We start from the raw sequence: 22,656 nt of genomic DNA, 5'->3' as shown, positions 1-22,656 counted from the left end.
TTTATGCCAGTCTCTGAGCTGGCTATTGTCTGGATGAAAAAATGATAGTTGTGAAGCAGCGAGGAAGAAAGAAATTCTGCGTGTCTGTGGGGAGGAGTCTTGAGGCTCCAGAGTACTTTTGCACTGGGAACTGAATTTCTTCTTGCATGCTCAGACCACACATCTTCCTTCTTATGTCTTCAGGGAACAGTATCCAGGCAGGATACTCACAGGTGAAGCACAAGAGGCAGTATATGCCTGGAGCAGTGGGCTTTGTAGGGTCTTCACTGGGAGATCAAAGCCAATCCTGGGATCAGGCTGTGAGTGCTCGGAAGAAGCTTGCTGTTGAGCCTGTTCCTGATGCCATGGCAACAGACAATAAATTTCCCTGCAACCCCCATCTCTTCAGTTGTAAAATGGATTAATGATACAGATCTTCTTTAACGACACCCTTTAAGATATAATGATGAAGGGTGATTTAGCAGAGTCTGAGTCACAGGACTATAAATGCATGGCTTTATTGGATGCACAGGACTATTAGAGCAAGACCTTCAGAAATGGGCTGAGGATCAGCATTTCCATAGAGCTGGGAGCCCTTCCAGGGACTCCCTCTATTGAAACTCTAATATTCTTTAAAAAACATAGGGGTGGAAAAGGGTTTGGAGGAGTATGAGTGTGCATGTGTAATATGAATATTTTCTGAGTAAATTAGGTGGAGTGTGACAAATTCAGATAATTGAACGGGCACTGGGAGAGAGAGGAGTGCCTAAATAAGTGCACTTGGCTTGGGAGAAGACATGACGATATGTTACTGAAGAGCACAGCTTCTGATGTCTCATGAGCCTTTCAATGCATTGTTTCTTTTGTCACTTTACTTAAGGGTTTCATGGTTTTTCTCTAAAAAAGCCTTCTACCTCCTTATTCTCATTTCCACCCACTGGCTTCTCACGTCTCTCTTCCCAATGTCTTTTCAGCTGCTCTTCTACAACTCCCAGGGGGGTTTTTGTTGATTTTTTGTTGCAGGGGTTTTTTTTGTTTTGTTCTAAATCAGTGGCATTTTAAATGTCTGTAATATTGCGAGTTTCCATGGATTCAACAAGCAGCTGCAGTCACTGATGTTAGAGAGAGTTGGGGTGGAAAGGGAGAGCTTGAGCATGAGTTGCAGGGAGAAGACAGGGTTGTGCTGAGGTTACAATGGGCGAGGAGAGCTGGATTCTTCTTCAGGGCAGATGTGTCTTTTAGCAAAAGTAATAGACAGAGCTGGAGGTGGCAACATTGATGAACAGCCCCACAGGGAGCTTGGTAGGAGAAAGATGGTTAGATTAGTGTGTGTCTGAGAGCCCAGAAATTATGGGGTTTTGCTTGGAGGACTTTTTGGCAGCAATTTAGGGGGAGGTGTAAGTGGAGAAATTAAAACTGAAGCATTCCAAATTGAAGTTGCTGAAGATTTAGATTCTTCTACCGAGGCAAGTATTAGTTCAGGTGAGATGGAGCCAGAAAGATTTAAGGTTCATGTTGTCTATCCTCAGCATTCTTGAACAGGACTTTCCTTGCTTGTTCTTTTTTTTTTTTGTTTGCACATATATTTGTCTAAGGTCTTTCTGACTGGAGGTAAAGGTATGCTCAGATCTGATCCTCAGTTCCTTCTTCTTGGACTCTGGGGCAGCTAAAGAAGGTAGCAGGGAGTATATCCTACCCTCTGTCTCTGGCCTAAATTAATCTCTCGCCCACTTACATTCTGCTTAGTGGTTTGCCTTCTATCTTCTTCTTTCTGGCTGCTCCTGACACACACAAACACAGCTGAGAGCCGGGACAGTGAGAAAAAGTCAGGAAGCCTTTCCAGAAATAGCTTCTGCTCCTTCTCTAAGCCCTTTTTGTGCAGCCAGATTGTGTGGCTCATGTGTATGAAGGGAAGGAGAGGCATTAAGTAAATGAAATTAACCTCTGTTCCATCCTTTCTGCTAGTAACCAACTGCAGAGGCTGTAGGTCTTCTTACCACGTGGCTTGCACTGTTTACACCTTCTCTCAGCATATGCCAAGTTCTGGACTTAAGTTCACTGACAGTGAAAAGTTTTCTAGGTTTCTAAAGTTTTCTACGCTAGAGTGAGCACAGTAAGATAAAGCGCTTGCTCCTTATCAGGGTGAGATCACCCCCCATTACATCTGATCATCAAAGCCTGGAAGAGGTACATGTTCTCGCATTCTTTGTCTGTGACGTTATATCACAGACTTCAGCTGTACGACCCTGAAGAAATGGGGCTAGTTGCCCTTCCTGTGAAGCCTTTCAGCAGCAATTTGTCTGTCTCTAAAAACCTGGCAATCACATCACTGCATTCTCGTGTTCTGGTCAGTTAGCTTAGCTGCTGTAGGTCATTGAACAAATCCATTGAACAGATGGATTCCTGAGGTACAAAAGCCATCAGGGGACTCTCCACCACTACCCAGGCTCACTGGTGTTACAGCCTTTAAATCAATTACAGCCAACCCTATCTCAAAGTCTCCAGAGAGTAAATGATGTGTAATCAGCAAGGGTTAAAATTCCTGCTATCTGAATTCATTGCTGCTCATAGCTATGATTTTCATACGGCGCAGTTTGGCAGAGCTGCAAGAGGGAAATCAGAGTGATCAATATGCATCACAGTCAGAGCATGATAAAGGTTGCAGCCGTGGCTTGTTCTGCTGTTCTGCAGAGTACTGCAGTGCTCAGGAGCTGAGCCTAGGCCAGCACTTCCAGTGCTACCAAATGCTGAGAAAATGCAGGTGTTTAAACTTTTTTTTTAGACAAAAACACTGGACCACCTTTGTACCTGTGCACTGCCTAGAGACTGAAAGCCCATGAGCTTTTTCTGAAACACCTCGATTGTTGGTTTGTACTTACTTATGCGATAAAGACCGTGGACCAGACTGCAGTATTTGCCTGGCGCTTAGATTTCCTCTAAGTGTTGTAAAGGGCTGGGTAATAATCCTCACTGCATTCCCTGTGATTTGCCCAGCACATCCAAAAGATGCCATTTAAAGCAAGCTGTGATAAAAAAAAATAACAATTTAGCCAAAGAGCAGTATAAAAACAAGATTTATCTCTGGCATAACTTGCTCTTTCAGCAGGCTGGAGAGATAGTTACTGTCTTTTTCGTTTGAACTTGCTTGTGCACTGGGTAATAGAGATGGGGAGCTCTGCCAGCTGTGGAAAACCATGGATTTAAAATATGAGCAGAGGGGCAAAGGAAATAAAGGAGCAGTGTCAGTGCTCCCTCCATTTCCCTTTTCAACACAGACACTTTGCAGGATAAACTGGGCGAAGACTGTCATGCCAGTAAAGAGACAGGGCCAGTCCTGCAGTCTAGAACCAGAGGAAGGCTACCTCCCCACCGCTAGCTTTTTAAATCCGTGGTCACGCATGTGTTCATTAATAATTAATTGTAATACATTCATATAATGAATAGTAATAAACATAGTCCCCAGAATCATCTTCGTCATGGTAACGCTTTTTCTGAACCATGTGGAAGTGTGGTGAGGACAAACGTCTCCACGCTCCTGCGGCCGCTCCAGGCTCTTCCCATCAGTACCCCAGTGAGGAATCAGTGTCACAGCACAGCTGTATCTGTCACACCACGCCGTCCCTGTCAGCGAGTGGCACTGGCAAGCCCCAGTTGACACTTGTACAATGAGTCCATTTTTAGTTATGGGTTTTATTTTATGTTACTGTCTGTACAAGTGTCCTGTGTTTAGAAGGACCTAACTCTGCCAGCTGCAGCCCTTCTGCTTCTGCAGCTCACAGCTGCATGGTGGGTGGCAATATCTGCAGAACGATCCATGATTCTCGTTAATTTGACGTAAAGCATTTTCTGCTGCATTGTAATGCTGATATTTTTTGTTTCTCCAACTATAGCAATCCTTTTTTTTTTTTTTAAACCCAGTACAGATAAGCAGTACAATTGTTATAACCATGGTGGTGCCAGCTCTTAAGATTTTATCACAGCTCTCCTAAGATGTTTACCCTGGAGCTCCAGCTCTTGGTCATATTTACATATAAAGTGATCACAGCTAATTTATAATTTAAATGACTTTTGCTTACAGAGCTATCGGAGGGAGAAAGCAAAAATATGGCCCGCAATATCCCCACACCTAAAGTAAATATTCATTTGTTCTGAATTTTTGTGACCGTTTAATCCACCTCAGCGATGGGAAGAGGGAAAGGGGAGCTAATTTAGTCTTTCAGAACATTTGGGTTTGGCATTTCTGCAAATCTGCTGTTCTGTCCCTTTGGTTTTGTAGGCAGCACGTGTGAGTAAAAGATCCTCACATGTATTCATAACAGCTGTGGCAGGTATTGGTAACACTCATGGGGAGTCAGTGGAGGATGTGAGAACTGCAGTACTGAGCAAAGGGTGCTCCACAACCCTGGAAATATTCATGGGTTTAAGTGAATGCTTCTTGCTATGGCATGTGCTCCCAGTGACATGAGCTGAACTGCAACTGTGTGGAAATGTCTTCCAGAGCAAAGCATTAGGATGTTTCACAAAAGACCTGCCAAATATTGCTACATCAGGATCATCAGGTAGTCATGTTAAGATAAGTGCAGTATTGTACCTCAGCACTACACTCCTCATTCAGTTTCAGAGCTGTTATATTTCCATTTTTTGCCCCCGATGTGATAAAAATACATAAACGTTTTTAGCAACTCATGTGCCATGACACTTGGCTGCAGGCTGTGAGCCTTTGTCATAGTGGAGGCTTTACAGGCATAGTATAGGTGCAGAGTTTTCAGTGAAATCTGTAGCTCACAGTTCTGTTCAGCACTCAAATCACAGAAGTACTTGGGCACATGCTTATCGTTTTCAGCCTGTTTCTGAGTCCTTCTGGAGCTGCTGAGTTAAGCACCTGTCAGAGTTAAGCATGAGGTTTTCTGTGTCATGCCTTTGATGCCGGCGTCACTGGAGTCAGCAGGGGCTTTTTCTGGGTAATGACTGCAGGGTTTGGTCCCTTGCCTCTCATTATGCCTCGCCCTTTCAGGTACCAGGATTATTTTTTTTAAGCCAATTTGAATAATTATTATTTTTAACCTTCCCTCACAGGAGTGTTTGCGTTTGGACTTTTTGCCACTGACATATTTGTAAACGCTGGCCAGGTTGTGACTGGGAACTTGGCTCCCTACTTCCTGACTGTATGTAAACCCAACTACACTGGGAACGACTGTCGGGCCCACCACCAGTTCATAAACAATGGCAACATCTGCACTGGGGATGTGGAGGTGATTGAAAAGGCAAGAAGATCCTTTCCATCCAAACATGCTGCTTTGAGCATCTACTCAGCTTTATATGCCACGGTGAGTACCAGTGATGATTGCTAACTTGTATGATAGGTTTCTTCGTGTGCATCGAGATGGAACCATTTTTCTTACAGTGGGTTTTTGAAGAAAAAGAGTGTTGTTTTGGGAAGGGCTTTCTTCTTTATCTGTAGGGGGAAATCCCCAATCAGCTTCTCTGTCTGTTTACCAGTCCTAGTATAAGCAAATCGAATGTTCATTGCGTTTGAGGCACTGTATGATGTGGAGGCATGAGGTCCTAATCTTGTCTTTGCTGCTGACTTTCTCACAGGCCTTTGAGTATTCATTCAGCCTCTTCTCCCTGCCCCTGTCTAATGAACATTAAAATGAAGTTGATGCTTTGATGACTTCTGGACCACTACTATTTCTTTTACTCACATGCCATGGTTGTCGAACACTTAAAATGTAAATTGTTCCATTTCAGTGGGAGACTGAACTAGGGTGGGTTTTGCTCCCCTTGTTTGGGACCTGAATTGCCCATGCAAAGAAGGCTGCAATAAAAGTCAGTGCCAGAATTTTGCTGTTATCACAGAGAAATGGACCCCAGTTGACATCTTGACAAGGTGACACTGTTAAACTGTAAGGAAGGAAATTGTCTTCAAAAGTCTAGTGAAACAGATCAGCTGCTCCTTTCTGTTCTTTGGCTAAAGTTTCTGTAATGTTTGAAAACTGATCCAAGAAGCTTACTCACAAACTAGAAAACCTCAGTGGTTTTGCCGTTAAGATCCAGTCCAAGGACTTAACCTGTTTCTGATCTCAAAATGGTTTAACTAGGTCTTTTTTCCCTGAGTAGATTGGCTCAACTGAGTGGCAGAGTCTATCTGTAGGTCACCAGGATTTCAGAAAAGCCTTAAACTTATTAATGGCAGGGTATCTACTGAATATTTTAATGGGATCTTGGTAGCAGATGAGTAAGACCCCACATTATTACGATAAAATGAAGAGGCTACCTGCTGCTGTTTCAATATCCATCTGTTGGCACTGAATGTGGCGTGAATACTGGTGGAGATATAAATTGGTAACTCCTTTGATCAGGATTTGTCGGGAAGTGTTTGGAAAGCCTGTAATATTTTGCACGCATTACTTCTGCTGAACATAAAACACAGGGTATTTGGTTAGTAATAGCTGTATTTTGCAAAAAGACTTGAGCCATGGAGCACGAAAAACAAAACAGGTTGAACATGAGGAGGCAGGAGAATGGAATCGGCACAGACATTGTCTTTCATTGTATACATGTCTGTTGAGACCTGGGAGTCTGCTCCCATCACTGAACCTCGAGTATCTGCTGCAGATGTCTCTGTACTGATTTGTTCATCAGTCTGCTAGTGACAGTACTCCCACTGTGATCAGTTTGGCTTTGTGTTTTGGTTTTGGGGTTTTTTTTATGTAATCTGGATTTTATATTTAATCAAATAGGCTTTTTCTTGTCACCTGCCAAAGAAGCTGAGAAGAACCCAAAGCATCACTTTTGTGATCTCTGCAGGCAGAGATGAATCTTGTACACCTAAAGTAGGGGAAAGAGAAAACAGCCGTCAGCCCTGGCTTCCATACTTATGCAAAAATTAGAATGGCATCTATTGAAGTTTTATTAGTGTCCCAGAAGTATGGTAGGAAGAGATGGCAGTCACTGTACATAGTACACGCTGCTGTACAGTTAGAAAGACATGCTTCTAAATTTTTTTCCCAAGGGAAAATGATAGGCTAGAAAAACTCCTTAATTCATTAACATTGCTGGCAAAAACCAAAAAACAGACAATAAAATCGTATGTTGCATATTGGTGTCCCAGTTACCTCATCTTTAAACAACTGTTACTTCATACTCTTCTAAGAAAGGTCATGAAAGAGTAAATAATAAGAGCATCTAACAGATGGTAGAGTTTACCAAGAACATAGAAAATTAAAGTATTTCACCAGTACAACTGGAGGACCTGTTATTGCAGAGAGAAGGTAGATATCCTTGCTGATGCTATTTGCCTCTGGAGTTAAAGCCAGAAGTGTTTTATGGTCACAACAGCGTCCCTATAGTTAAAAGATACAACTGATCACTTACGTTGACCATTTGGTAGTGTTTTTGGAGTCCTTCAGCAAAGTTCTTGCCTAGCAGCACCCACAAGTAATGCTTTCTGTCACCTCCATCTGGCTAGATGACTCTACCTCATCCCACTGGATCACAGCCTGGCATCTGTCTTTTATGCCTGAATGGGTTGATTCTTGACTTAGAGTGATACAGTATACCTGGACATGAAACTGTAAATGTTTGGGAAATTCTGAATAGCAGAGAATGCTACAGGAAATCCCTTCTGCAACCCAGGACACTGTGACCCCACCAACAATTTCTTCTATTTCTGCATTTACACCTATTAGACCATTGTCAAAGGCTGCGCTTCTCTCTCACTGTAGAAATCTCTGTGGTAAAGGAAAAGATTGTCTGTAGAGCTTGTAGGACACAGAATTTTCCAGTATTGGTATGAAATTGTGAACTTCCCAAGGAAAATAAACTATCACAAATCTCCGCACTTTCTGATGAAAGGACAAGACAGACTTCTTCCACTCTGCCTTTCTCATCATAGATATATCATACACTCTAAATATATATAAGCATATATTTGCATATATATACACAGGTATGTATGTCTGTTTTAAATTTGCAGACAAAAAGGCCTCCTTGACTGTCTATGTTTTTGTCTGTCTGAAAAAAATGGGAAAGGAATTACACACAGGATGAATGCTACTATCACACATTGCACATTGCTAAATACACTGCTTGAGTGTACTGATAAGAGCACAGCAAAGAAACGAAATAAATAATTTATGTAGGTAAATCATACGTAGTTTATTTTTTAACATGATTTATTCTATTTTCTTCACATCTTTTCTTTTCAGTTCCTTCCTCCCTCTCCCACCCATCAACTAACTGGCTTTGACATTTAGAATTTTGTAAATAAATTTATCCTATAAATAGCATTATGGGAAATTTTAAAAAACACCTGCTGCGTGTAGGAAATTAAATGTAAGTGACTTTCACTGAGATACTGGGCTCTTACACAAGGCTTTGAAAACGTCCTCTAAGTGAAAGGGTAAACAGATTGTGAGAAACTTAAAAAATATCTTGGCTTTAGTGACCAGGACAATAAAGATCAAACCATAGTGACTGGAAAGTCTGACCAGAGTGGAGAAGCTCTCCCAGTTATTTCTGAGCTCGGTGTGTGATTTATGGATGAACTGGAGCATACCTTCTGGGTATGTTTGTCTTGTTTTAAGCCCTCCTCATGAGGGTGTAACAGATTTCCCTTGGCAATCTGTTTCCATGGTTAATTACCCTTGTTGCTAAAAATGTTTTTACTACAAGTTTACGTTTTCCTGCCAAGACGTGTAAAACTTCAGATACATTAGATACTTCCCATCTGTAATGAGGAGAACTCTCCCGTGTGGGTAACCCAAAGATCCAGCTTCATCTCATTCCTGTAAGAAAACAAGCATGCATGGGTTGTTCCCTACAGCCAGGGTTTGCAGCTGTCACAGCAGAACTGCGTTGTTAATATAGAGGTGATACTTTTCCTTTGGATGCCGTAAACTGTAATAGTGCTTTGGTGGGGAACAGGAAAGCAATCCGGCTCCCTATGGCTCGTTTGAATTCACCTCTGCTAAAAGAAATGTGTAAGTTGAAAGGATGGGCGGTAATTATTCACACAGTGGCACTTCCCTTCAATGATATTTTTTCCTATCGTTGCCAAAGAACATGAGTTTTGGTGACAAGTCAGGTGCAGCTGAAGCTACCAGCAAAGGCTGGGGCAAGATTGCCGCCTAGTGCTCGGTTTCCAGCTGTCACTTCAAGGCACGTGCTGCAGTCAGGCATTAGATTGGAAAAACAAAGCAAGCAGGAACTTCTCGAGTAGCGTAGTTCCATTCCCAGTGCTATTACACACCGTAATATTCCATTTCACAAACTGGATTCACCGTTAAATTATGTGCTCAGCAGCACATGTAAGGGCAGAAAACTTCACTTTCCCAGGCAGAGATCTGGCAAATTCAGCTGTTAGAAGTCTAGTACTGCAGTTTCTTGGTAGGTGAAAGTATAATTTTGCCTGGGTACAGGCCCAAAGGCAGTCAGATCTGCCGTCCCCTGGTCAGTTTCTCTGGCCAGTCTGTTTCCCTTCCAAGAGGTGGTTGCTGGATCCCTTGCCTTCTTCTAGACTTATGTATGGAATTGGGTTTAGGGCTAACTTTTTTTAATGCCAGCCAGTGAGGAGAAGCTGGCTGTAGGGATGTTTGATGGCCCTGTCAGGGAGAAGGGAAGAGAAATCTGGACAGAGAGAAAGTTAGAGTAAAAATATGCACAATACAGCAGAATAAAGAACTATATGAAAGGCAATGAGTAGAGTGACCTTGAGAATGGATCTGATTTCTGTTTCTCGATCCTGAAATTATGCCCCAGACCATAGGGACCTCTGTATACCCGGCTCATCAAGGACAGGCATTAAAATACAGTAAAATAATTGCCCACGGTTGCCAAATAGATGGTGGAGTGCGAAGTAAGCTGTGCAAGGAGTAGTTGCAATGAGAAGCACCAAGCCAAGCCTTCGCAGACTTCCTTCAGTGCAGGCACAGGAAAATCCCGAGGCAGCTTCGCCCCAGCCAAGCCATTGTAGTCTTGTCCAGAGACTGGCAGTGTGACCGGCATGGTGTCCTTAGCTGCTGCACCAGCAACAAAAGAGAACAAGCCTCGGGTCTCCACCATCCTGCACAGTCCTGCCTGGATTTCAGTGCTGTCCCTGGCAAAGCGCTCAGCAGTGCCCTTCCACAGGAACAGAGTCATCCCAGAGAAAGATGATGTTTGTGACCTGCAGAGAGCACATCAGAGATCCCAGTTGTGGTGTCATTGAAGATGGGATTAAAACAATAAGGATCTTTCTATAGAGTCTTTTGTCCAGAAGACTAACAAAGCCGTATTTCCATTCTGACAATGGAAAAAGAGTCAAGAATGGAAATGTTTTCAGCTTTGGTGATTTTACTTATTTTTACATTAGGAGACCATTTTTTTCTTTGCAAATAAAATGGCATCTTTTGATATTAAACATTGAAAGAGACACCTCCATGTTTTATAATCTTTCTATTCCGCAGCAGAACAGGTGCTTGTATTTTCACTGGATCAGATCTACACTATGTGAATCGGGTTTATTTACCAGCCAATTGGTAATAGGAACAAAATTAATTTTTCAAATGTGTCTTCCTGATTCTGTTTCATGCATGGGAGTAAAAGGGAAGCAGTTCTGGCAAACGTATTTGATGTATTTGCTTTGCTTATCAAAGCTTTGGAAATCATGCAGGTATCCATACTTCCTTGCTGAAAAGGATTTTATGTAAGTGTTTTGCCATCAGGCTTGCTTTGCTTAATCTTTGTCATTTTGTGGCTCTGGAATTAATGACTGGCTGGTAATTATGACCCACATGGTTTTACTCTCTCTGTCAAAAATGCATTTAAAATAAAATACAAACTGGCAAAAACATGTGAGGTTCATTAAAAAATATTCAAAGCACAGTGAAACTTCATGCTCTGGAATTACATTTTCAGAATCAACTTTGTCTTGAAAGAAAATCTCTCACATATTTTGTGTTTCATTTCATCTTGCAGAGAAAATGTTTGGAATGGTTTCTCTTTAATGTTCTCTGTTTCCTAAACTTAATACCACTTAAGAAACTGCAGCAGCTGGTTCATGTGGATGCTAGGCACTCCATCATGTGCACATTACAACTTCTGCAGGAGTATAAACATAAATCCTTGACTCTCTTTGCAAGCATTTAGTCATGTACATTCACAGTGAATGTTTGCTAGCACATGAGCAAGTACTTGCACAAGTTAGGAAGTCAGTAAAACAGCCTGAGAAAAAGTCCAGTATGTAAGTGCAGTTGATGGGATTTTTGACGTCCCGAAGCATTACTTAACAGTGTACGTTTTGTTCTTTTCAAAGTATTCTCTGAATTACCTTAAACCTCTTCCTCTATTTCCCAATGCTTTTTTAAACGAATTATGGGTTTTGTCAGATCCTTGCTGACTTAGGATGTGTCTGGGTGGAACAAGATGCATTTCTGGCAGAGCACCTTTTCATTTTTGGCTTGGCCCTTGTTTCAGATGTACATCACAAGCACAATTAAAACGAAGAGCAGCAGGCTAGCCAAACCCGTGCTGTGTCTGGGTACCCTGTGTGCTGCGTTCCTCACCGGGCTAAATCGAGTTTCTGAGTATCGAAACCACTGCTCGGACGTGATCGCAGGCTTCATCCTGGGGAGTGCTGTAGCTTTGTTTCTGGTAAGCCCATCAGTCCTTCTACATCGCTTTTAAAAATACCTCAGTTAAAAAACAAAACATTGAAAATTACTGTTTTCTTGTGGCCTATTGCAGCTGATTTATCTAGTTGGTAAGAACTAATTCTAGCCCTAACTAATTAAAGGTATCACCAAAGAAAATCGTAATATGAAATCAGGTTGATACTAATTAATAAGGCGAATATGGTGACATTTGTGCGTTGTCTGTATTTCAGGATTATTTTGATTCCTGTACATGTTCTTACTTGACCTGTCCTGGAAAATGCTTTGAAAATGGTGTAGATTTCAACTAATTTCAAAAGGGAGGCATGGTTGAGACTTCTTCTCTGACATGCCTGTGTAGCAAAACCCCACTGTCGGCCTGGTATCTGGCAAAAATGTAGGATACAGGGTGTTACCTGGAGCTCCAAGCAGTGGCCCTGGTTCCCCGTTTTGTTTCAGACCATAAAAGAAGTGTGATAGGAAGGTCAAGACAAACTTCCCAGGAGACAAAATTACCTCCCTTTGCAGCATTTGGAGTTGAGCTGAAATTGTTCGCCATCTCATAGGATAACTACAAGTATTAAAATGTATCGTCAGAGGCCTTTCCACAGAATCTAGGAACAGCATCTCTCTGGACTTCGAGCGTTACTGACTCCCCTGTTGGCTCTGTGGTTTAAGTGTTTTGTTTGGCGAGGGATGTCTTGCTGAGGATTTGCCCACACAGCAGTCAAGGTGACTCTCGCTATTACCAAGCAATGTGCCTGGTTCCGTTTAATCAAAATATGCTTCAAAGCTAACCACTGCATAGCAACAGACACTTTATCCCTGTAATCAGGAGGGATTAGGTTTCAAAGATCCCTTAAATCCAGATTGCCCTGTCACTGTTTTTTTTTTCTATTCTGTACTTAAAAAAACCCAACAAACAAACAAACAAACCTTTGCATATCATTTATTCCTGTGTTCCCTTTAAATAAAAAGAAGTCTGCCACCTCTGACCTGAATATCCTTAGCTTTCATGTAAGTAGTTTGTCTGATTCCCGCTGGGAAAGGCAGTTTAAATCTAGCCCATGCAACATAAGAGGCAGTCACCCCGTATATCTGGTCAGGACAACCTATGTGCTCCCCGTCCCGTTTTCTAGCAGTGACAGCCTGCTCCCAGCCACATTTTGGCCCTGCAGACCTTCTGCCACCCTGCAAGTTCACAAGCCCAGTTGCAGAGTGGTGGAAGGGGTCTCCCCATAGCTTGGAGGGGAGCGTGAGCCTCCTGCTGCCGGCATAAGACTCACCCAGGCTGCAGCCCGCTCCTTCCTGAGGTCTAAAGAGCGGCAAAAGACAGAGCCAGCAAGGAGCTGGCTGCAGGAATCACTCTGACAGCAGATGTGTCAGCTCCTGTGTGGTTTTTTTTCTCCACTGTATTCCCAAGTCCCAGCCTGCCATGTGTGTTTCCTCTTACTAGCATCACCATGTGGGTGGTTACCGGCAGTAAGGCTGGTCATGCACAAGGGAAGAAGGGCTTGTAGGATAAACACTGCGGCAGTTGTGCCAGAAGTATGCAAGAATGGTGCTAAATGAGCTTGACGTCATACAGATGAGAGGCAGATTCAACCATCCAGTGAGCTGTTTTCACTGTTTGGAAATGACAGTCAGAGTTTGAAGGGAATATTTGGCCAATAAAATACATCATCGGGGTAGTCCACATTTCTGTGATGATAAAGCAGACATGGGAGTCTCCGCTGTATAAAACATAGATAGGCTGAGAATGGCTCATCACCTCAGATCACAGGCCAGATGAACCCATTTACCAAGGCAGTCCACCACACCCATCTTGGGCCACCATAGCCCAAAGCTGAGACAGATGATGCCTTGAACCAAAACCCAGGTTAAGTTATCTGCAAAAACTGTCATTTGTGAGACCCCTGATGGTGATTCCTGTGAGTTTTTCCTGGGGACAGAACATACTGACCTTACTTTTTTTTTTTTGGCATTACACAGGGGATATGTGTTGTCCATAACTTTAAAGGCACTCACGGAGCTCCTTCTAAACCGAAGCCTGAAGATCCACGAGGAATGCCGCTAATGGCTTTTCCAAGAGTGGAAAGTCCTCTGGAGACATTGAGTGCACAGGTACTGTAAATCCTCTTACCCCGACCATCACCAAGCACATTTTCTGTTATGGCAGACTAAAGACTAGTTATATACATAACTACCCAGGGAGCTGGTTTTGTTCCTAACAGTAAGCCCATTGAACAGAGTGAGTTCCCATCAGGAGAGAGTTTGTTTTAAGGCATTTATCCCTTGAACTACTAAACACTGTAGATCTTCTGCGCCTGTGCATGTCCAAAGCTAAAGCAGTAGGATTTCACATGCCTCTGCCTCTCATTTGTGACAACAAACTTTTGCTTAGAAGAATAGAAAACTGAGAGAAAAGATAATTCTAATTACACTTTGGGATGCTTTTGGGATGTCTTAAGGATTTACTCTTAACATTCATAATCCTGAGGATAAACTATGCTGTCCAGAAAAATATTATAGAGATTAGTTTTTTATCCTTATTACTGTTCAGTGTCTTCTATAAGAAGAAGAAATCACATACTGTTTTCTATCTCTGAGTCATCAGAAGAGAAGTTAATAACATTCTTCCAAGTTTTTTAAGAAATAGGTTAGCAGGAACATCATAATTTGTGGTGTTTCTGTTAAACTACTAACTTCAAATGGCTGGTGTTGGCATAACTGAATCATACACAGGCCTTTCAAAACAGACAAGCAAATGACACCTGCCAAAAATCTCTGGGAACAAGGAGAAGCTGTAGCTTGTCAGTTATCTGAAATGCCCTGGTGTAATTTATTTGTTCTTAAATTGTACTTCCTTTATTAGATGGCCTGTCATTCCTGCGTATATGGTGTATGGCAAGATCAATAGTGACTTGTGTTAAGCTCTTTGACAAATAAACTGAACATAAGAATTAAAAACATGGGAAAAACACTGTTTCTAACCCTTGGAAATACGTAATTCACTTAATTGAAAAGTCAATTTTGATTAGGCAAAGATTTGCTGGAAGACTTTCAGCTAAATCTACAGAACTGGGTGCATTAACTGCTCTCTTGGTGGACTTGCAGTCCAGAAACTAAGTGCTACTTATATATCCACTTTGCATCGTGTATGACAAAAGGGATGAACAGGTGAAAATACTCTTAGGCTGTGAGAAAAATTTTGCTTAGTCAGCTATTTATAGCTTCTGGACTGTGAAGCGCAAGTAGGCCTTAACTGTTACGTCCACTATAATCAACAAGATTTTTTCAGATTTGGAGTATCAGGCTCTAAGTGACCATACATCTACCATGCAGGAGCAGATTGGGAAAAAAGTGATCCTATTGTGGATCTATTATAAACAAGTCCTTGAGTGGCTGCTCATTACTGTTCCTTCAGCTGTAGGAGATTTGCAGATATATGCAGATTTCTGCATGCATTCCTACTCTAGTTTTGCCCTGCACTCACATAAACCCTGCCAACGCAGCATGATCCAAGGATGACTCAGTACTGCCACTGAAGTCCTGGACATTGGCTTCCAAGAAGGTGGAATCAACACTGTTTCCACCTAAAGAGGACTTCTGTGTTGCTGTGTATCCGTGGCTGCCTGTGTTTCGGCATAATGACCTCACCTCTGTGAGATTTTAGGCTCTGTATGTATGTAGTATCAAACTGTGTAGGATCTACACACATACGAAACTAAACTTTTAGTCTTTTAGGCTGTTTGTGACTGACAGACCCACTGCCTGTGACTGTATGGAGCGCTTGAGCCTGTACTGACATGTCCCTCTGGACAGGATCCATCCCAGTTTGAAAGTCTCTGTTGAAAAAGTGTCACCTCGTTTTTCAAGCCTGTTAGGAAGAGCGTTCGTCGCCCAGAAGCAGGGCTTGAGTTCAGCATCACCCACCGTGGGTAGACAGAGGTCGTATTTGCAGCGATCTCTTCATTATAAACCCCTACATTAGCTGGGCAACAGATTTGAGTAGTGAAGTTTTTTCTCATGCATTTTACACACTAGGATATGTTAAGTGCCAAAATGTATACAAATGTTCACGTGTTTGCTTTATCCTCTTTGCAGAATCACTCTGCCTCTATGACTGAAGTAACCTGAGATGGAAGATTGGCAACAGAAGCTATTTTTTATTACCCTCCAGTACAATACTCCAAGACACACAGTTACTAAATGTCTAACTGTGATGACCAGTATTATGTTATGTCTAGTTAGAGGCTAATGTTTTGTACTTTTTTTGTATGAGGAAGTGATGTAGCTTGCCCTGATTTTTTGTCAGCTTTAATATTATTATGCCAGAATTTAAAAGCAAAACAGAAAAAGAACAAAAAAACCCTTTTCTTGTTTAAAGTGTGCACTGAGGAACTACATCTATGGCATTGTTGATGTTGTTATGTGATATTTGTACACAATTCTTTTCTTTTCATTTTTGAATTTATATATCTTGGGGGGGGGAAGAAAAAATCACTTTTACCTTTTCTTACCATAAGAAGTGCTTCTACCAGTAGGTCAGATTCTGATCTGAGTAAGCTCAGCATAGGTCTGAAGTAATTGCATATATTTAATTCATATTAAAATAATGGTGATCAGGAATCTAACCCGAGTGATACTATCAACAAGTAATAACGTCCATCCCTGATTCAGTGAGCTACTTAAGCGTTCCTTAGCGTTATGGACTTCAGTTAGTTAGCCATCCAGTTTCCAGATTGCAGGGCAGACTTGAAGCATGCCCTTAAGCATCTTACTGAATCAAAGCCTGATTGTTCTGGTGTGGGTGATTGTGCTAGTTATTGAAGAATAACTAAAACAACATAGTCTGCAATATAGACAGACTGGACATGAAAATTTATAGTAGTAGCTGATAGCATGTGAGCTGACTATATCATCTCCCTAGATCTCCGTTCCTCCCCGAGGCCCAGCTAAAGCTCCCAGTGAAACCTGGCTTCAGGAATTGACTATGGGGATATACAGCCACCACTGTGGAGCTGCGGCTGGGCTTTACGTGTTTCATAACTTCATCATAGATTTGTGGGGTAACTCGTTAACACTGGTGCAAAGGAAAAGTGACACCGCTTCTTCAGTGGAGTGGCATTTCTTGGCATTCAAATTGGCAGAACCAAGAAGCCAGTTTTGCCCCGACAGTGTAGTTTTCACCGAGGGGCTTTGGCAAGTCAAAAAATAAAAAATTAAAAAAAAAAAGAGTAAAAAAACTGACACAGTCTATGGTAGCAGTCTGCTTTTTTGTAAATTCTGCCGAACAGAATTTATATAAAAACTGCTATTTTACAATTTAACAACTTTGTTTAAGGAATAAAAAGACAATAAAGTGGGGGGGGGGGTGCAGGGAAGAACAAAAAAGAGCCTGTTTACAATGGCTAGAAGGGGCAAAGGCTTCATTACATGACTTTTCACTGTTTCTAGGATTTTCTTGCATCTCATTCTTCTAGCATGGTGATAACTGCTGTGTGTCTCCTTTAAAGAATGGAGCCTCTGTCTGTACTTTTACTGGAATGTTTACCTCACATTTCCATGTTGGTTCTTCTTGGCTTTTTTTGTATATTTTTTCCAAAACAGATGCAAAAAAAAAAAAAAATTAACAAAAAAAAAATGTGTAGCCTGGTCTCTGTCATTTGCCTGTGACACAAAGAAAATTTGGGTCTGGTCTTGCGGTGTTTCTTCCAGGTTGGTATTTTCTTATGACTTTGCTGATGTCTGCTTCAGTCTTAGAAATATAAGGATCAGACTTGGGCCATGCAGGCTTTCTGTGACCACGAGGAACCATCAATAAGTGTTCTGGGTCCCTCACTACAACTTTGATCCATATTCCACAGGGAAAATTTCTGCTGGATGAGTTCTGCTGTGTTAGGAGAGTAATGACAGCAATGAATACTCCAATCAATACCCCCGGTCAGCAGCACGTAAGTCCACTCATACTGCAAAGGGTTAGCAGGGGGATGAATTCTAAGATAAAAACTTTATATTCTGTAGCATAGTTTTTGCAGTTGCAGTCCCTGGGGATGTATTCCTCCCAAGTGTGCTGATACTACAGCAAGAATCTTGCATTCTTGGTCAGTAGCTTCCACAGAATTGGTAGTGATGTTGTTCCCCCTCTGCTTATCCTCCAGCATGATGGGGCAGGCGATTTTCTGAAGGTGGACAATGTGGGTTTGAGTTTCTTCTCCAATCTCCAGGTTGAAGAACAATTTGCATCTTGATTTTCCACTTCCTGAAGGACTGCTTTATCCTTCCAGTTACAGTGCAGCACGGTGAGAGGCACCTCTCTCCACTTTGAAATAAGCAAGTGAGCCCTGCCCCCTTCTCTGGTGTGGTACATAAGGAGAAGGCAGGAGAGGTGTGCAGGTAGATGCAGATCCACAGGGATGTGCATGCTTGTTTGCAGGTGCTTAAGTTCTGGATGACTGGTTGGATGAAGCCTGTCACACATTTCCTCTGCTGTTCACTGCAATATTCACTGCATTTCCTCTTGGCCAGCTCTGTGTGTTAGCTAAATTTTGGCCTATAGTACCATCAGCCTTTTCCAGTTGACTGATAACCCCCTGCACAGGAAGACTAAACCTAACAGCACATCTGCTTTTCCCAGGTGCCTTTCACTGCAGGAGGAATGCATGTCCACCTCCTAGAATCTGTGACACAGTGAAAAATCAGTCTTTAGGCAGCCTTTGGATTATTTTTTTTTTTTTTTTAGTTCCTGCTGTGAGGAACATCATTCTCTACGTGCTGTGTACAGTGAGCTTCAGCAGTTAACAGTGGCTTCTGTAGTGCAGTGTTATGACCAACTGCATAAAATAAACACGTTGCAGTTGGATCACCTCTTTGGACAGACGTATGGCCCTTGGACTGTGTACAGTTCCATGCACTTCAGGTATGAACCAAGGTGACTGGCAGCAGCGTCTGACCATGTCTGCTTGGGGGGGTCACCCAGCTGGATGGCTGTGGCCTCCCTCTGCCCCACCACTAACTCCCATCTGACAGGAAGGTGGGTACCCCCATGGACCTGTTCTCGCTCCTCCCAGTGTGTGGACTGTGCCTCTTGGCTGTGCGAAGGCTCTGGAATGTGACTCTTGGGGACAGAAAAACACCTGCCCCTGTCTTAATCGAGTACCTGTACGGAGAGAAAATTGGCACATCTCATGGAAACCAGTGGTCAGCATTAGAAATGGAATGTTTGTCCTCCCCCAGACTTGAATGGGCAGACCTCGCTGGTGTAGGACAGCCTCCCTCAGCTGGCTCTACATGTGCAGGAGCCTCTTCATAGCGCACCACAGCTTTCCGTCACTCACATCCACCCCGCCTGGCATCCCGTCTCTCCGTTAAGAAATACCCTCCTAACCTGGCTTCTTTACACTTTCTTCTGATCTTCTCTACTGGTTCTGTCTAAAACAAATGAAGATGAGCCCTTCTGCAAATGCACAGGCAGAGCTTTAATTAATTTAATTCAATAGAAATTAGGTACTTTTGAAACGCCAAGGATTAAAAAAAAGTGCTTAAGCACCTAGAAGTCTAAGCCCTCCCACGGCACAGGTGTTCTGTGGAAGACTTTGATCTCATTTCAGACTTCTGCTTTTTCAGCTTGTTACAAGCAGTTAAGTTTACCATCTCAAACACCCATGTCTGATCATGTTCCCTTGTAGGTTAGTCCCTGCAGCTTCTCACACGGGTGTGCAGCTGGAAGCGCGAAGGTTGGACCTCAGAGGGACTGAAGTACCTGAGAACAGGGAAACAGCAATTTGACTCAGCTCACACACCGCAAAATTGTTTTGTGAGGCTGTTGTCATGCTCGTTTCTTGCCCATCCTCCTGTTTTTCAGTATTCTTTCACTCTGTTTTCTGACTGTGTTATATGCTGGGAAAGACACAGAAGGTGGGGAATGAGCAGAGAGTGCAACTACCACTGAAAGTGGTTTTTTAGATAATGAGTACTAAGAGAAAACAAGGAGGCATAAGCGTCTCCTTTGATGGAAAGAAGACATAATTTCATGAAAAAAAATACTTCCAATTCATTGCTCCCAAACAACCTCCAAAAGATGACACAGATTTAGCTATTTATCACACTGAGTTTTTCCATAAGCTACTTCCCTTCCTAAGGGAAGGCATTTAAGAACAGCCATCCTTCCACAGTGACCCATGAAACATCCACAGTTCCCTCACGTTCAGCTCGCAATGGAACATGTAGTAGTACACTGAGGCTATTCTGTCATTCCCCAGGACTCAAAAGAAGAAAGGAATGGGTTTCTTGAATTTCTTCAAAGCTATAAGAAGCAAGCAGCACTTGAGAAGTTCGCTGAATAAAGAAACTTGAGCACTGTAAGACACAAAAGCAGCAGTCCCTAAGCATGCTTCAGGTATTCATAGGCTAAGAGAAATCAGGGGAGCCAGGCTTCAGCAGAGCGAGGGTATGACCACGATATTTCTGGATCATTCCCAGAAATATCACACGTACAGAATCTAACCTCACTGTAAACAACCTGTTTTGTAGAAAACATTCACAAAGTACCAGGCATTTCTCAGGCTGTTGCATTTATTTTCTTGTCCTCCTGACTTCACTGCTTGCCTCCTCTGATTAAAAGCAAACCTACATCATCAGTTACACAGGGAGAAAAACTAACATATAGTTATTACATGTTTTTCCACAGCTACATAAAACTAACATATAACTAACATATATGAAAAACTAACTAATAGCTATTAGAAGGAGCAACAGAACTTATAAAAACAGGGTCCTTCAACAGACATGGAAGAATTCTACAAGCTGCCTTGATGGCAGCTGCTTTTATAGTGGTGTTGGGGAGTCCACCATTACTGAGTTCAGAGATTTCAGAATTCCACTTGGCACTATTTTCATGTAGGAATTTTGGGCAGAACAAGAGGTTTTCTCTAAAATGGCACCTGCGATGGCTTTTAGAAAAAAAGAAAACAAAAAAGAAAACAAGGTGCTCACTTACCTCCCCTTCCTTCCCCAAGAGTTTGCTGGCCCAGCTAGTCTTGGTGGCCAAGCTGATCAGGGCGCCTGACACAGCCAAACTGCAGTGGCAAAAGCCCATTACACAGTTCAGAAGCAAAGACAAGAAGTTTATGAGGTGCAGGGAAGAAACTGGGGAGTTGGTCTGCTCTGTTTATCCCCAATGGACCCTGTAACTGTTGGGCAGCGCAGTAAAGGCCAGAAAGCATACATTAGTACCATTACTGACCACACTGCGTCACCCTTTCACAACAACTGCTCTTTTTTCCATATACAGTAACAGAAACAATGAAACCTAAAGACAATTAAATGAACTTTTATTAGTGATATTTATGTATTCGGTCAATACAACAAGGAAAGGGCTCTGCTTCTGCTCTGCCGACCTGCCTTAGGAGCGTAGACAAACCAAAGCAATGCTTCGTAGCGCGACTCACTGCTGCCAGGTGATCTTCAGGTTTGGGGGTAGCTCTGCAGCGCACAGTTCATCAAACTTGGACGCATCCTTCACAGGAGTGCTATAGAAATTCAAGACATCCTCAGCACTGCGCATCAGGTGGAGCTGTGAATTGGGGACAGCGTGACCAAGTTCTGCTGCCAGCTGAGCCAGGAGGCGATACTTTAACCTGTTCTCTTTGAGGGGTGTCTGCTGCCATTTATCAGGAAGTGAGGGTCCAAAAACCTCCTTGACGTGAGACTCAATACAGCTCTGTATATCCTCTGGGGGAAGATAGCTCCTGCTCCGTGGTGGGGGACAGATCAGGCTGGGTTCACTTTTCTCTTGAGGAATTACTTTGTCTACTTCTACTTCTTTTTCCTCCTTCCTGTTAATACCAGACAGAAGTATTTTCAGTCTCTGGGCTACTTAAGACTGAGTCAGAGCACATATCTATTCATAGTCTTTAAATATCAAATCAACCTAGTCTGTAGAGAGTTTACACATCCTGTGGACACAGCAGGTTCATTACACATGCAAGAATAAAAATACATAGACTAGACCTTTGGTTTTCCCCAAATGCTCTTCACCACATAGGTTGTCTCTATATAGCAGTCACCTGGCTAGCTTATTTTATTCATCAGAGCATAAATAAAATTTTAAACAGTTTAATGACTTGTTTTCACAGCTATAGCTCTATTTTCTAATCTGCTGTGAAAAAAAAAAAAAAGGATAACAGAAAATAACCACTACTATAAAAAAAATTAGTGCCCACAGATAAAATGAATCCGATCACTAGTTTTAAGTAGAAAACTGAAGCCTAGCACAAGTTACCTGATTTGCTTATATGACACAATCTAGTCAACAACGCAAGTATGGCTTCACCTAAAAAGCTTGCCCAGAAACGACCATTTTTCATTCCCATTAACTGCCGAGAAACATCTCTTCTTCCGCACCTAGCAATTTCCCTTACCAAAGGAGATTAAGAGCATTAAAAGAAACCTAACCCTGCAGCGCAACACCCGCCCGCTCGCAAGGATGCGGCGAGGGCCTTCACGCCCCAAGGCCTGCGCCTCGACCGCTGCACCCCCCAAAGCAGAGGGCAGTCGCCATGAAGGCCCCCCCCACCTCCCTCCCGCTTCCCGCGCCGTTACCTCAAGCCGCCCCAAAACGCCCTGCGCGCCGGAACGCCGACACCCAGCCGCCATGCCGCCACCCGCAGCCCAACCACCGCCGCCATGCTGAGGGGAGGCCCAGCCTCTTCCCGCCAGCCAGCGGGGGAGTGACGTACTTCCGTCCGCCCGCTGCACTGCCTGACGGGAGCCGTAGTCCCGCTGAGGGGGCGGCTCGGGGGTGACCGTCAACGGCCACCGCCCCCTCAGTCCGGCCGGGAGGGAGGTTTGTCATCAGGCCGTGTGGGCTAAAAACATAAGGTAGGGACATAGGTCGTCACCCGCTGCGCGCCGTGTGGCTTTTTTGCCAATCGAAATCTCTTGGCGGTTGCCTGTGGAGATTTGCATCCCATTTTTGGGGTGTGGCGTTGCCGGTGCTGTCAGCCAGCCCGTTTTCACAGGGAGTTTGTTCTGTGGGCCA

General features: G+C 43.0%; 2 protein-coding genes across 6 annotated transcripts in view; one reads left to right on the top strand and one right to left on the bottom strand.

Annotated features, from left to right (window-relative positions):
- The window catches only part of PLPPR1 (phospholipid phosphatase related 1), a 137,094-nt gene extending 119,930 nt beyond the window's left edge, over positions 1 to 17,164 (top strand). For all 4 annotated transcript variants that reach the window (XM_054186304.1, XM_054186303.1, XM_054186305.1 and 1 more), the window contains 4 exons: positions 5,056 to 5,306; positions 11,437 to 11,613; positions 13,605 to 13,736; positions 15,720 to 17,164. In XM_054186304.1, coding sequence (XP_054042279.1) covers positions 5,056 to 5,306; positions 11,437 to 11,613; positions 13,605 to 13,736; positions 15,720 to 15,752 — 593 coding nt within the window. In that variant the 3' untranslated portion in view covers positions 15,753 to 17,164. The remainder of the gene's footprint in view (positions 1 to 5,055; positions 5,307 to 11,436; positions 11,614 to 13,604; positions 13,737 to 15,719) is intronic.
- A 1,951-nt stretch (positions 17,165 to 19,115) lies between these two features.
- MRPL50 (mitochondrial ribosomal protein L50) lies at positions 19,116 to 22,330 on the bottom strand. 2 transcript variants are annotated; one of them, XM_054186307.1, is made up of 3 exons: positions 22,218 to 22,330; positions 21,065 to 21,451; positions 19,116 to 19,377 (listed from the first exon to the last, which is right to left on the bottom strand). In XM_054186307.1, the coding sequence occupies exons 1-3, from the start codon at positions 22,301 to 22,303 to the stop codon at positions 19,305 to 19,307; spliced, it is 546 nt and encodes a 181-aa protein (XP_054042282.1). In that variant the 5' UTR covers positions 22,304 to 22,330; the 3' UTR covers positions 19,116 to 19,304. The 2 variants fall into 2 exon arrangements, with proteins under 2 accessions (XP_054042282.1, XP_054042283.1); XM_054186308.1 differs by lacking the exon at positions 19,116 to 19,377 and having other exon boundaries at positions 20,931 to 21,451.
- Positions 22,331 to 22,656: the final 326 nt, after the last annotated feature.

Source organism: Rissa tridactyla, chromosome Z (assembly GCF_028500815.1).
Source record: "Rissa tridactyla isolate bRisTri1 chromosome Z, bRisTri1.patW.cur.20221130, whole genome shotgun sequence".
Classification (NCBI taxonomy): domain Eukaryota; kingdom Metazoa; phylum Chordata; class Aves; order Charadriiformes; family Laridae; genus Rissa; species Rissa tridactyla.
This window is presented reverse-complemented; position numbering and strand designations above follow the sequence as displayed.

Coding starts and splice junctions, on each gene's coding strand:
- MRPL50 (XM_054186307.1), bottom strand. CDS start 22,303: ATGGCGGCGGTGGTTGGGCTGCGGGTGGCGGCATGGCGGCTGGGTGTC. Junction 21,452..22,217: donor GCGTTTTGGGGCGGCTTGAG/GTAACGGCGCGG, acceptor TGGTATTAACAG/GAAGGAGGAAAAAGAAGTAG. Junction 19,378..21,064: donor CTGAAGATCACCTGGCAGCA/GTGAGTCGCGCT, acceptor CCCTGTTCTCAG/GTACTTCAGTCCCTCTGAGG.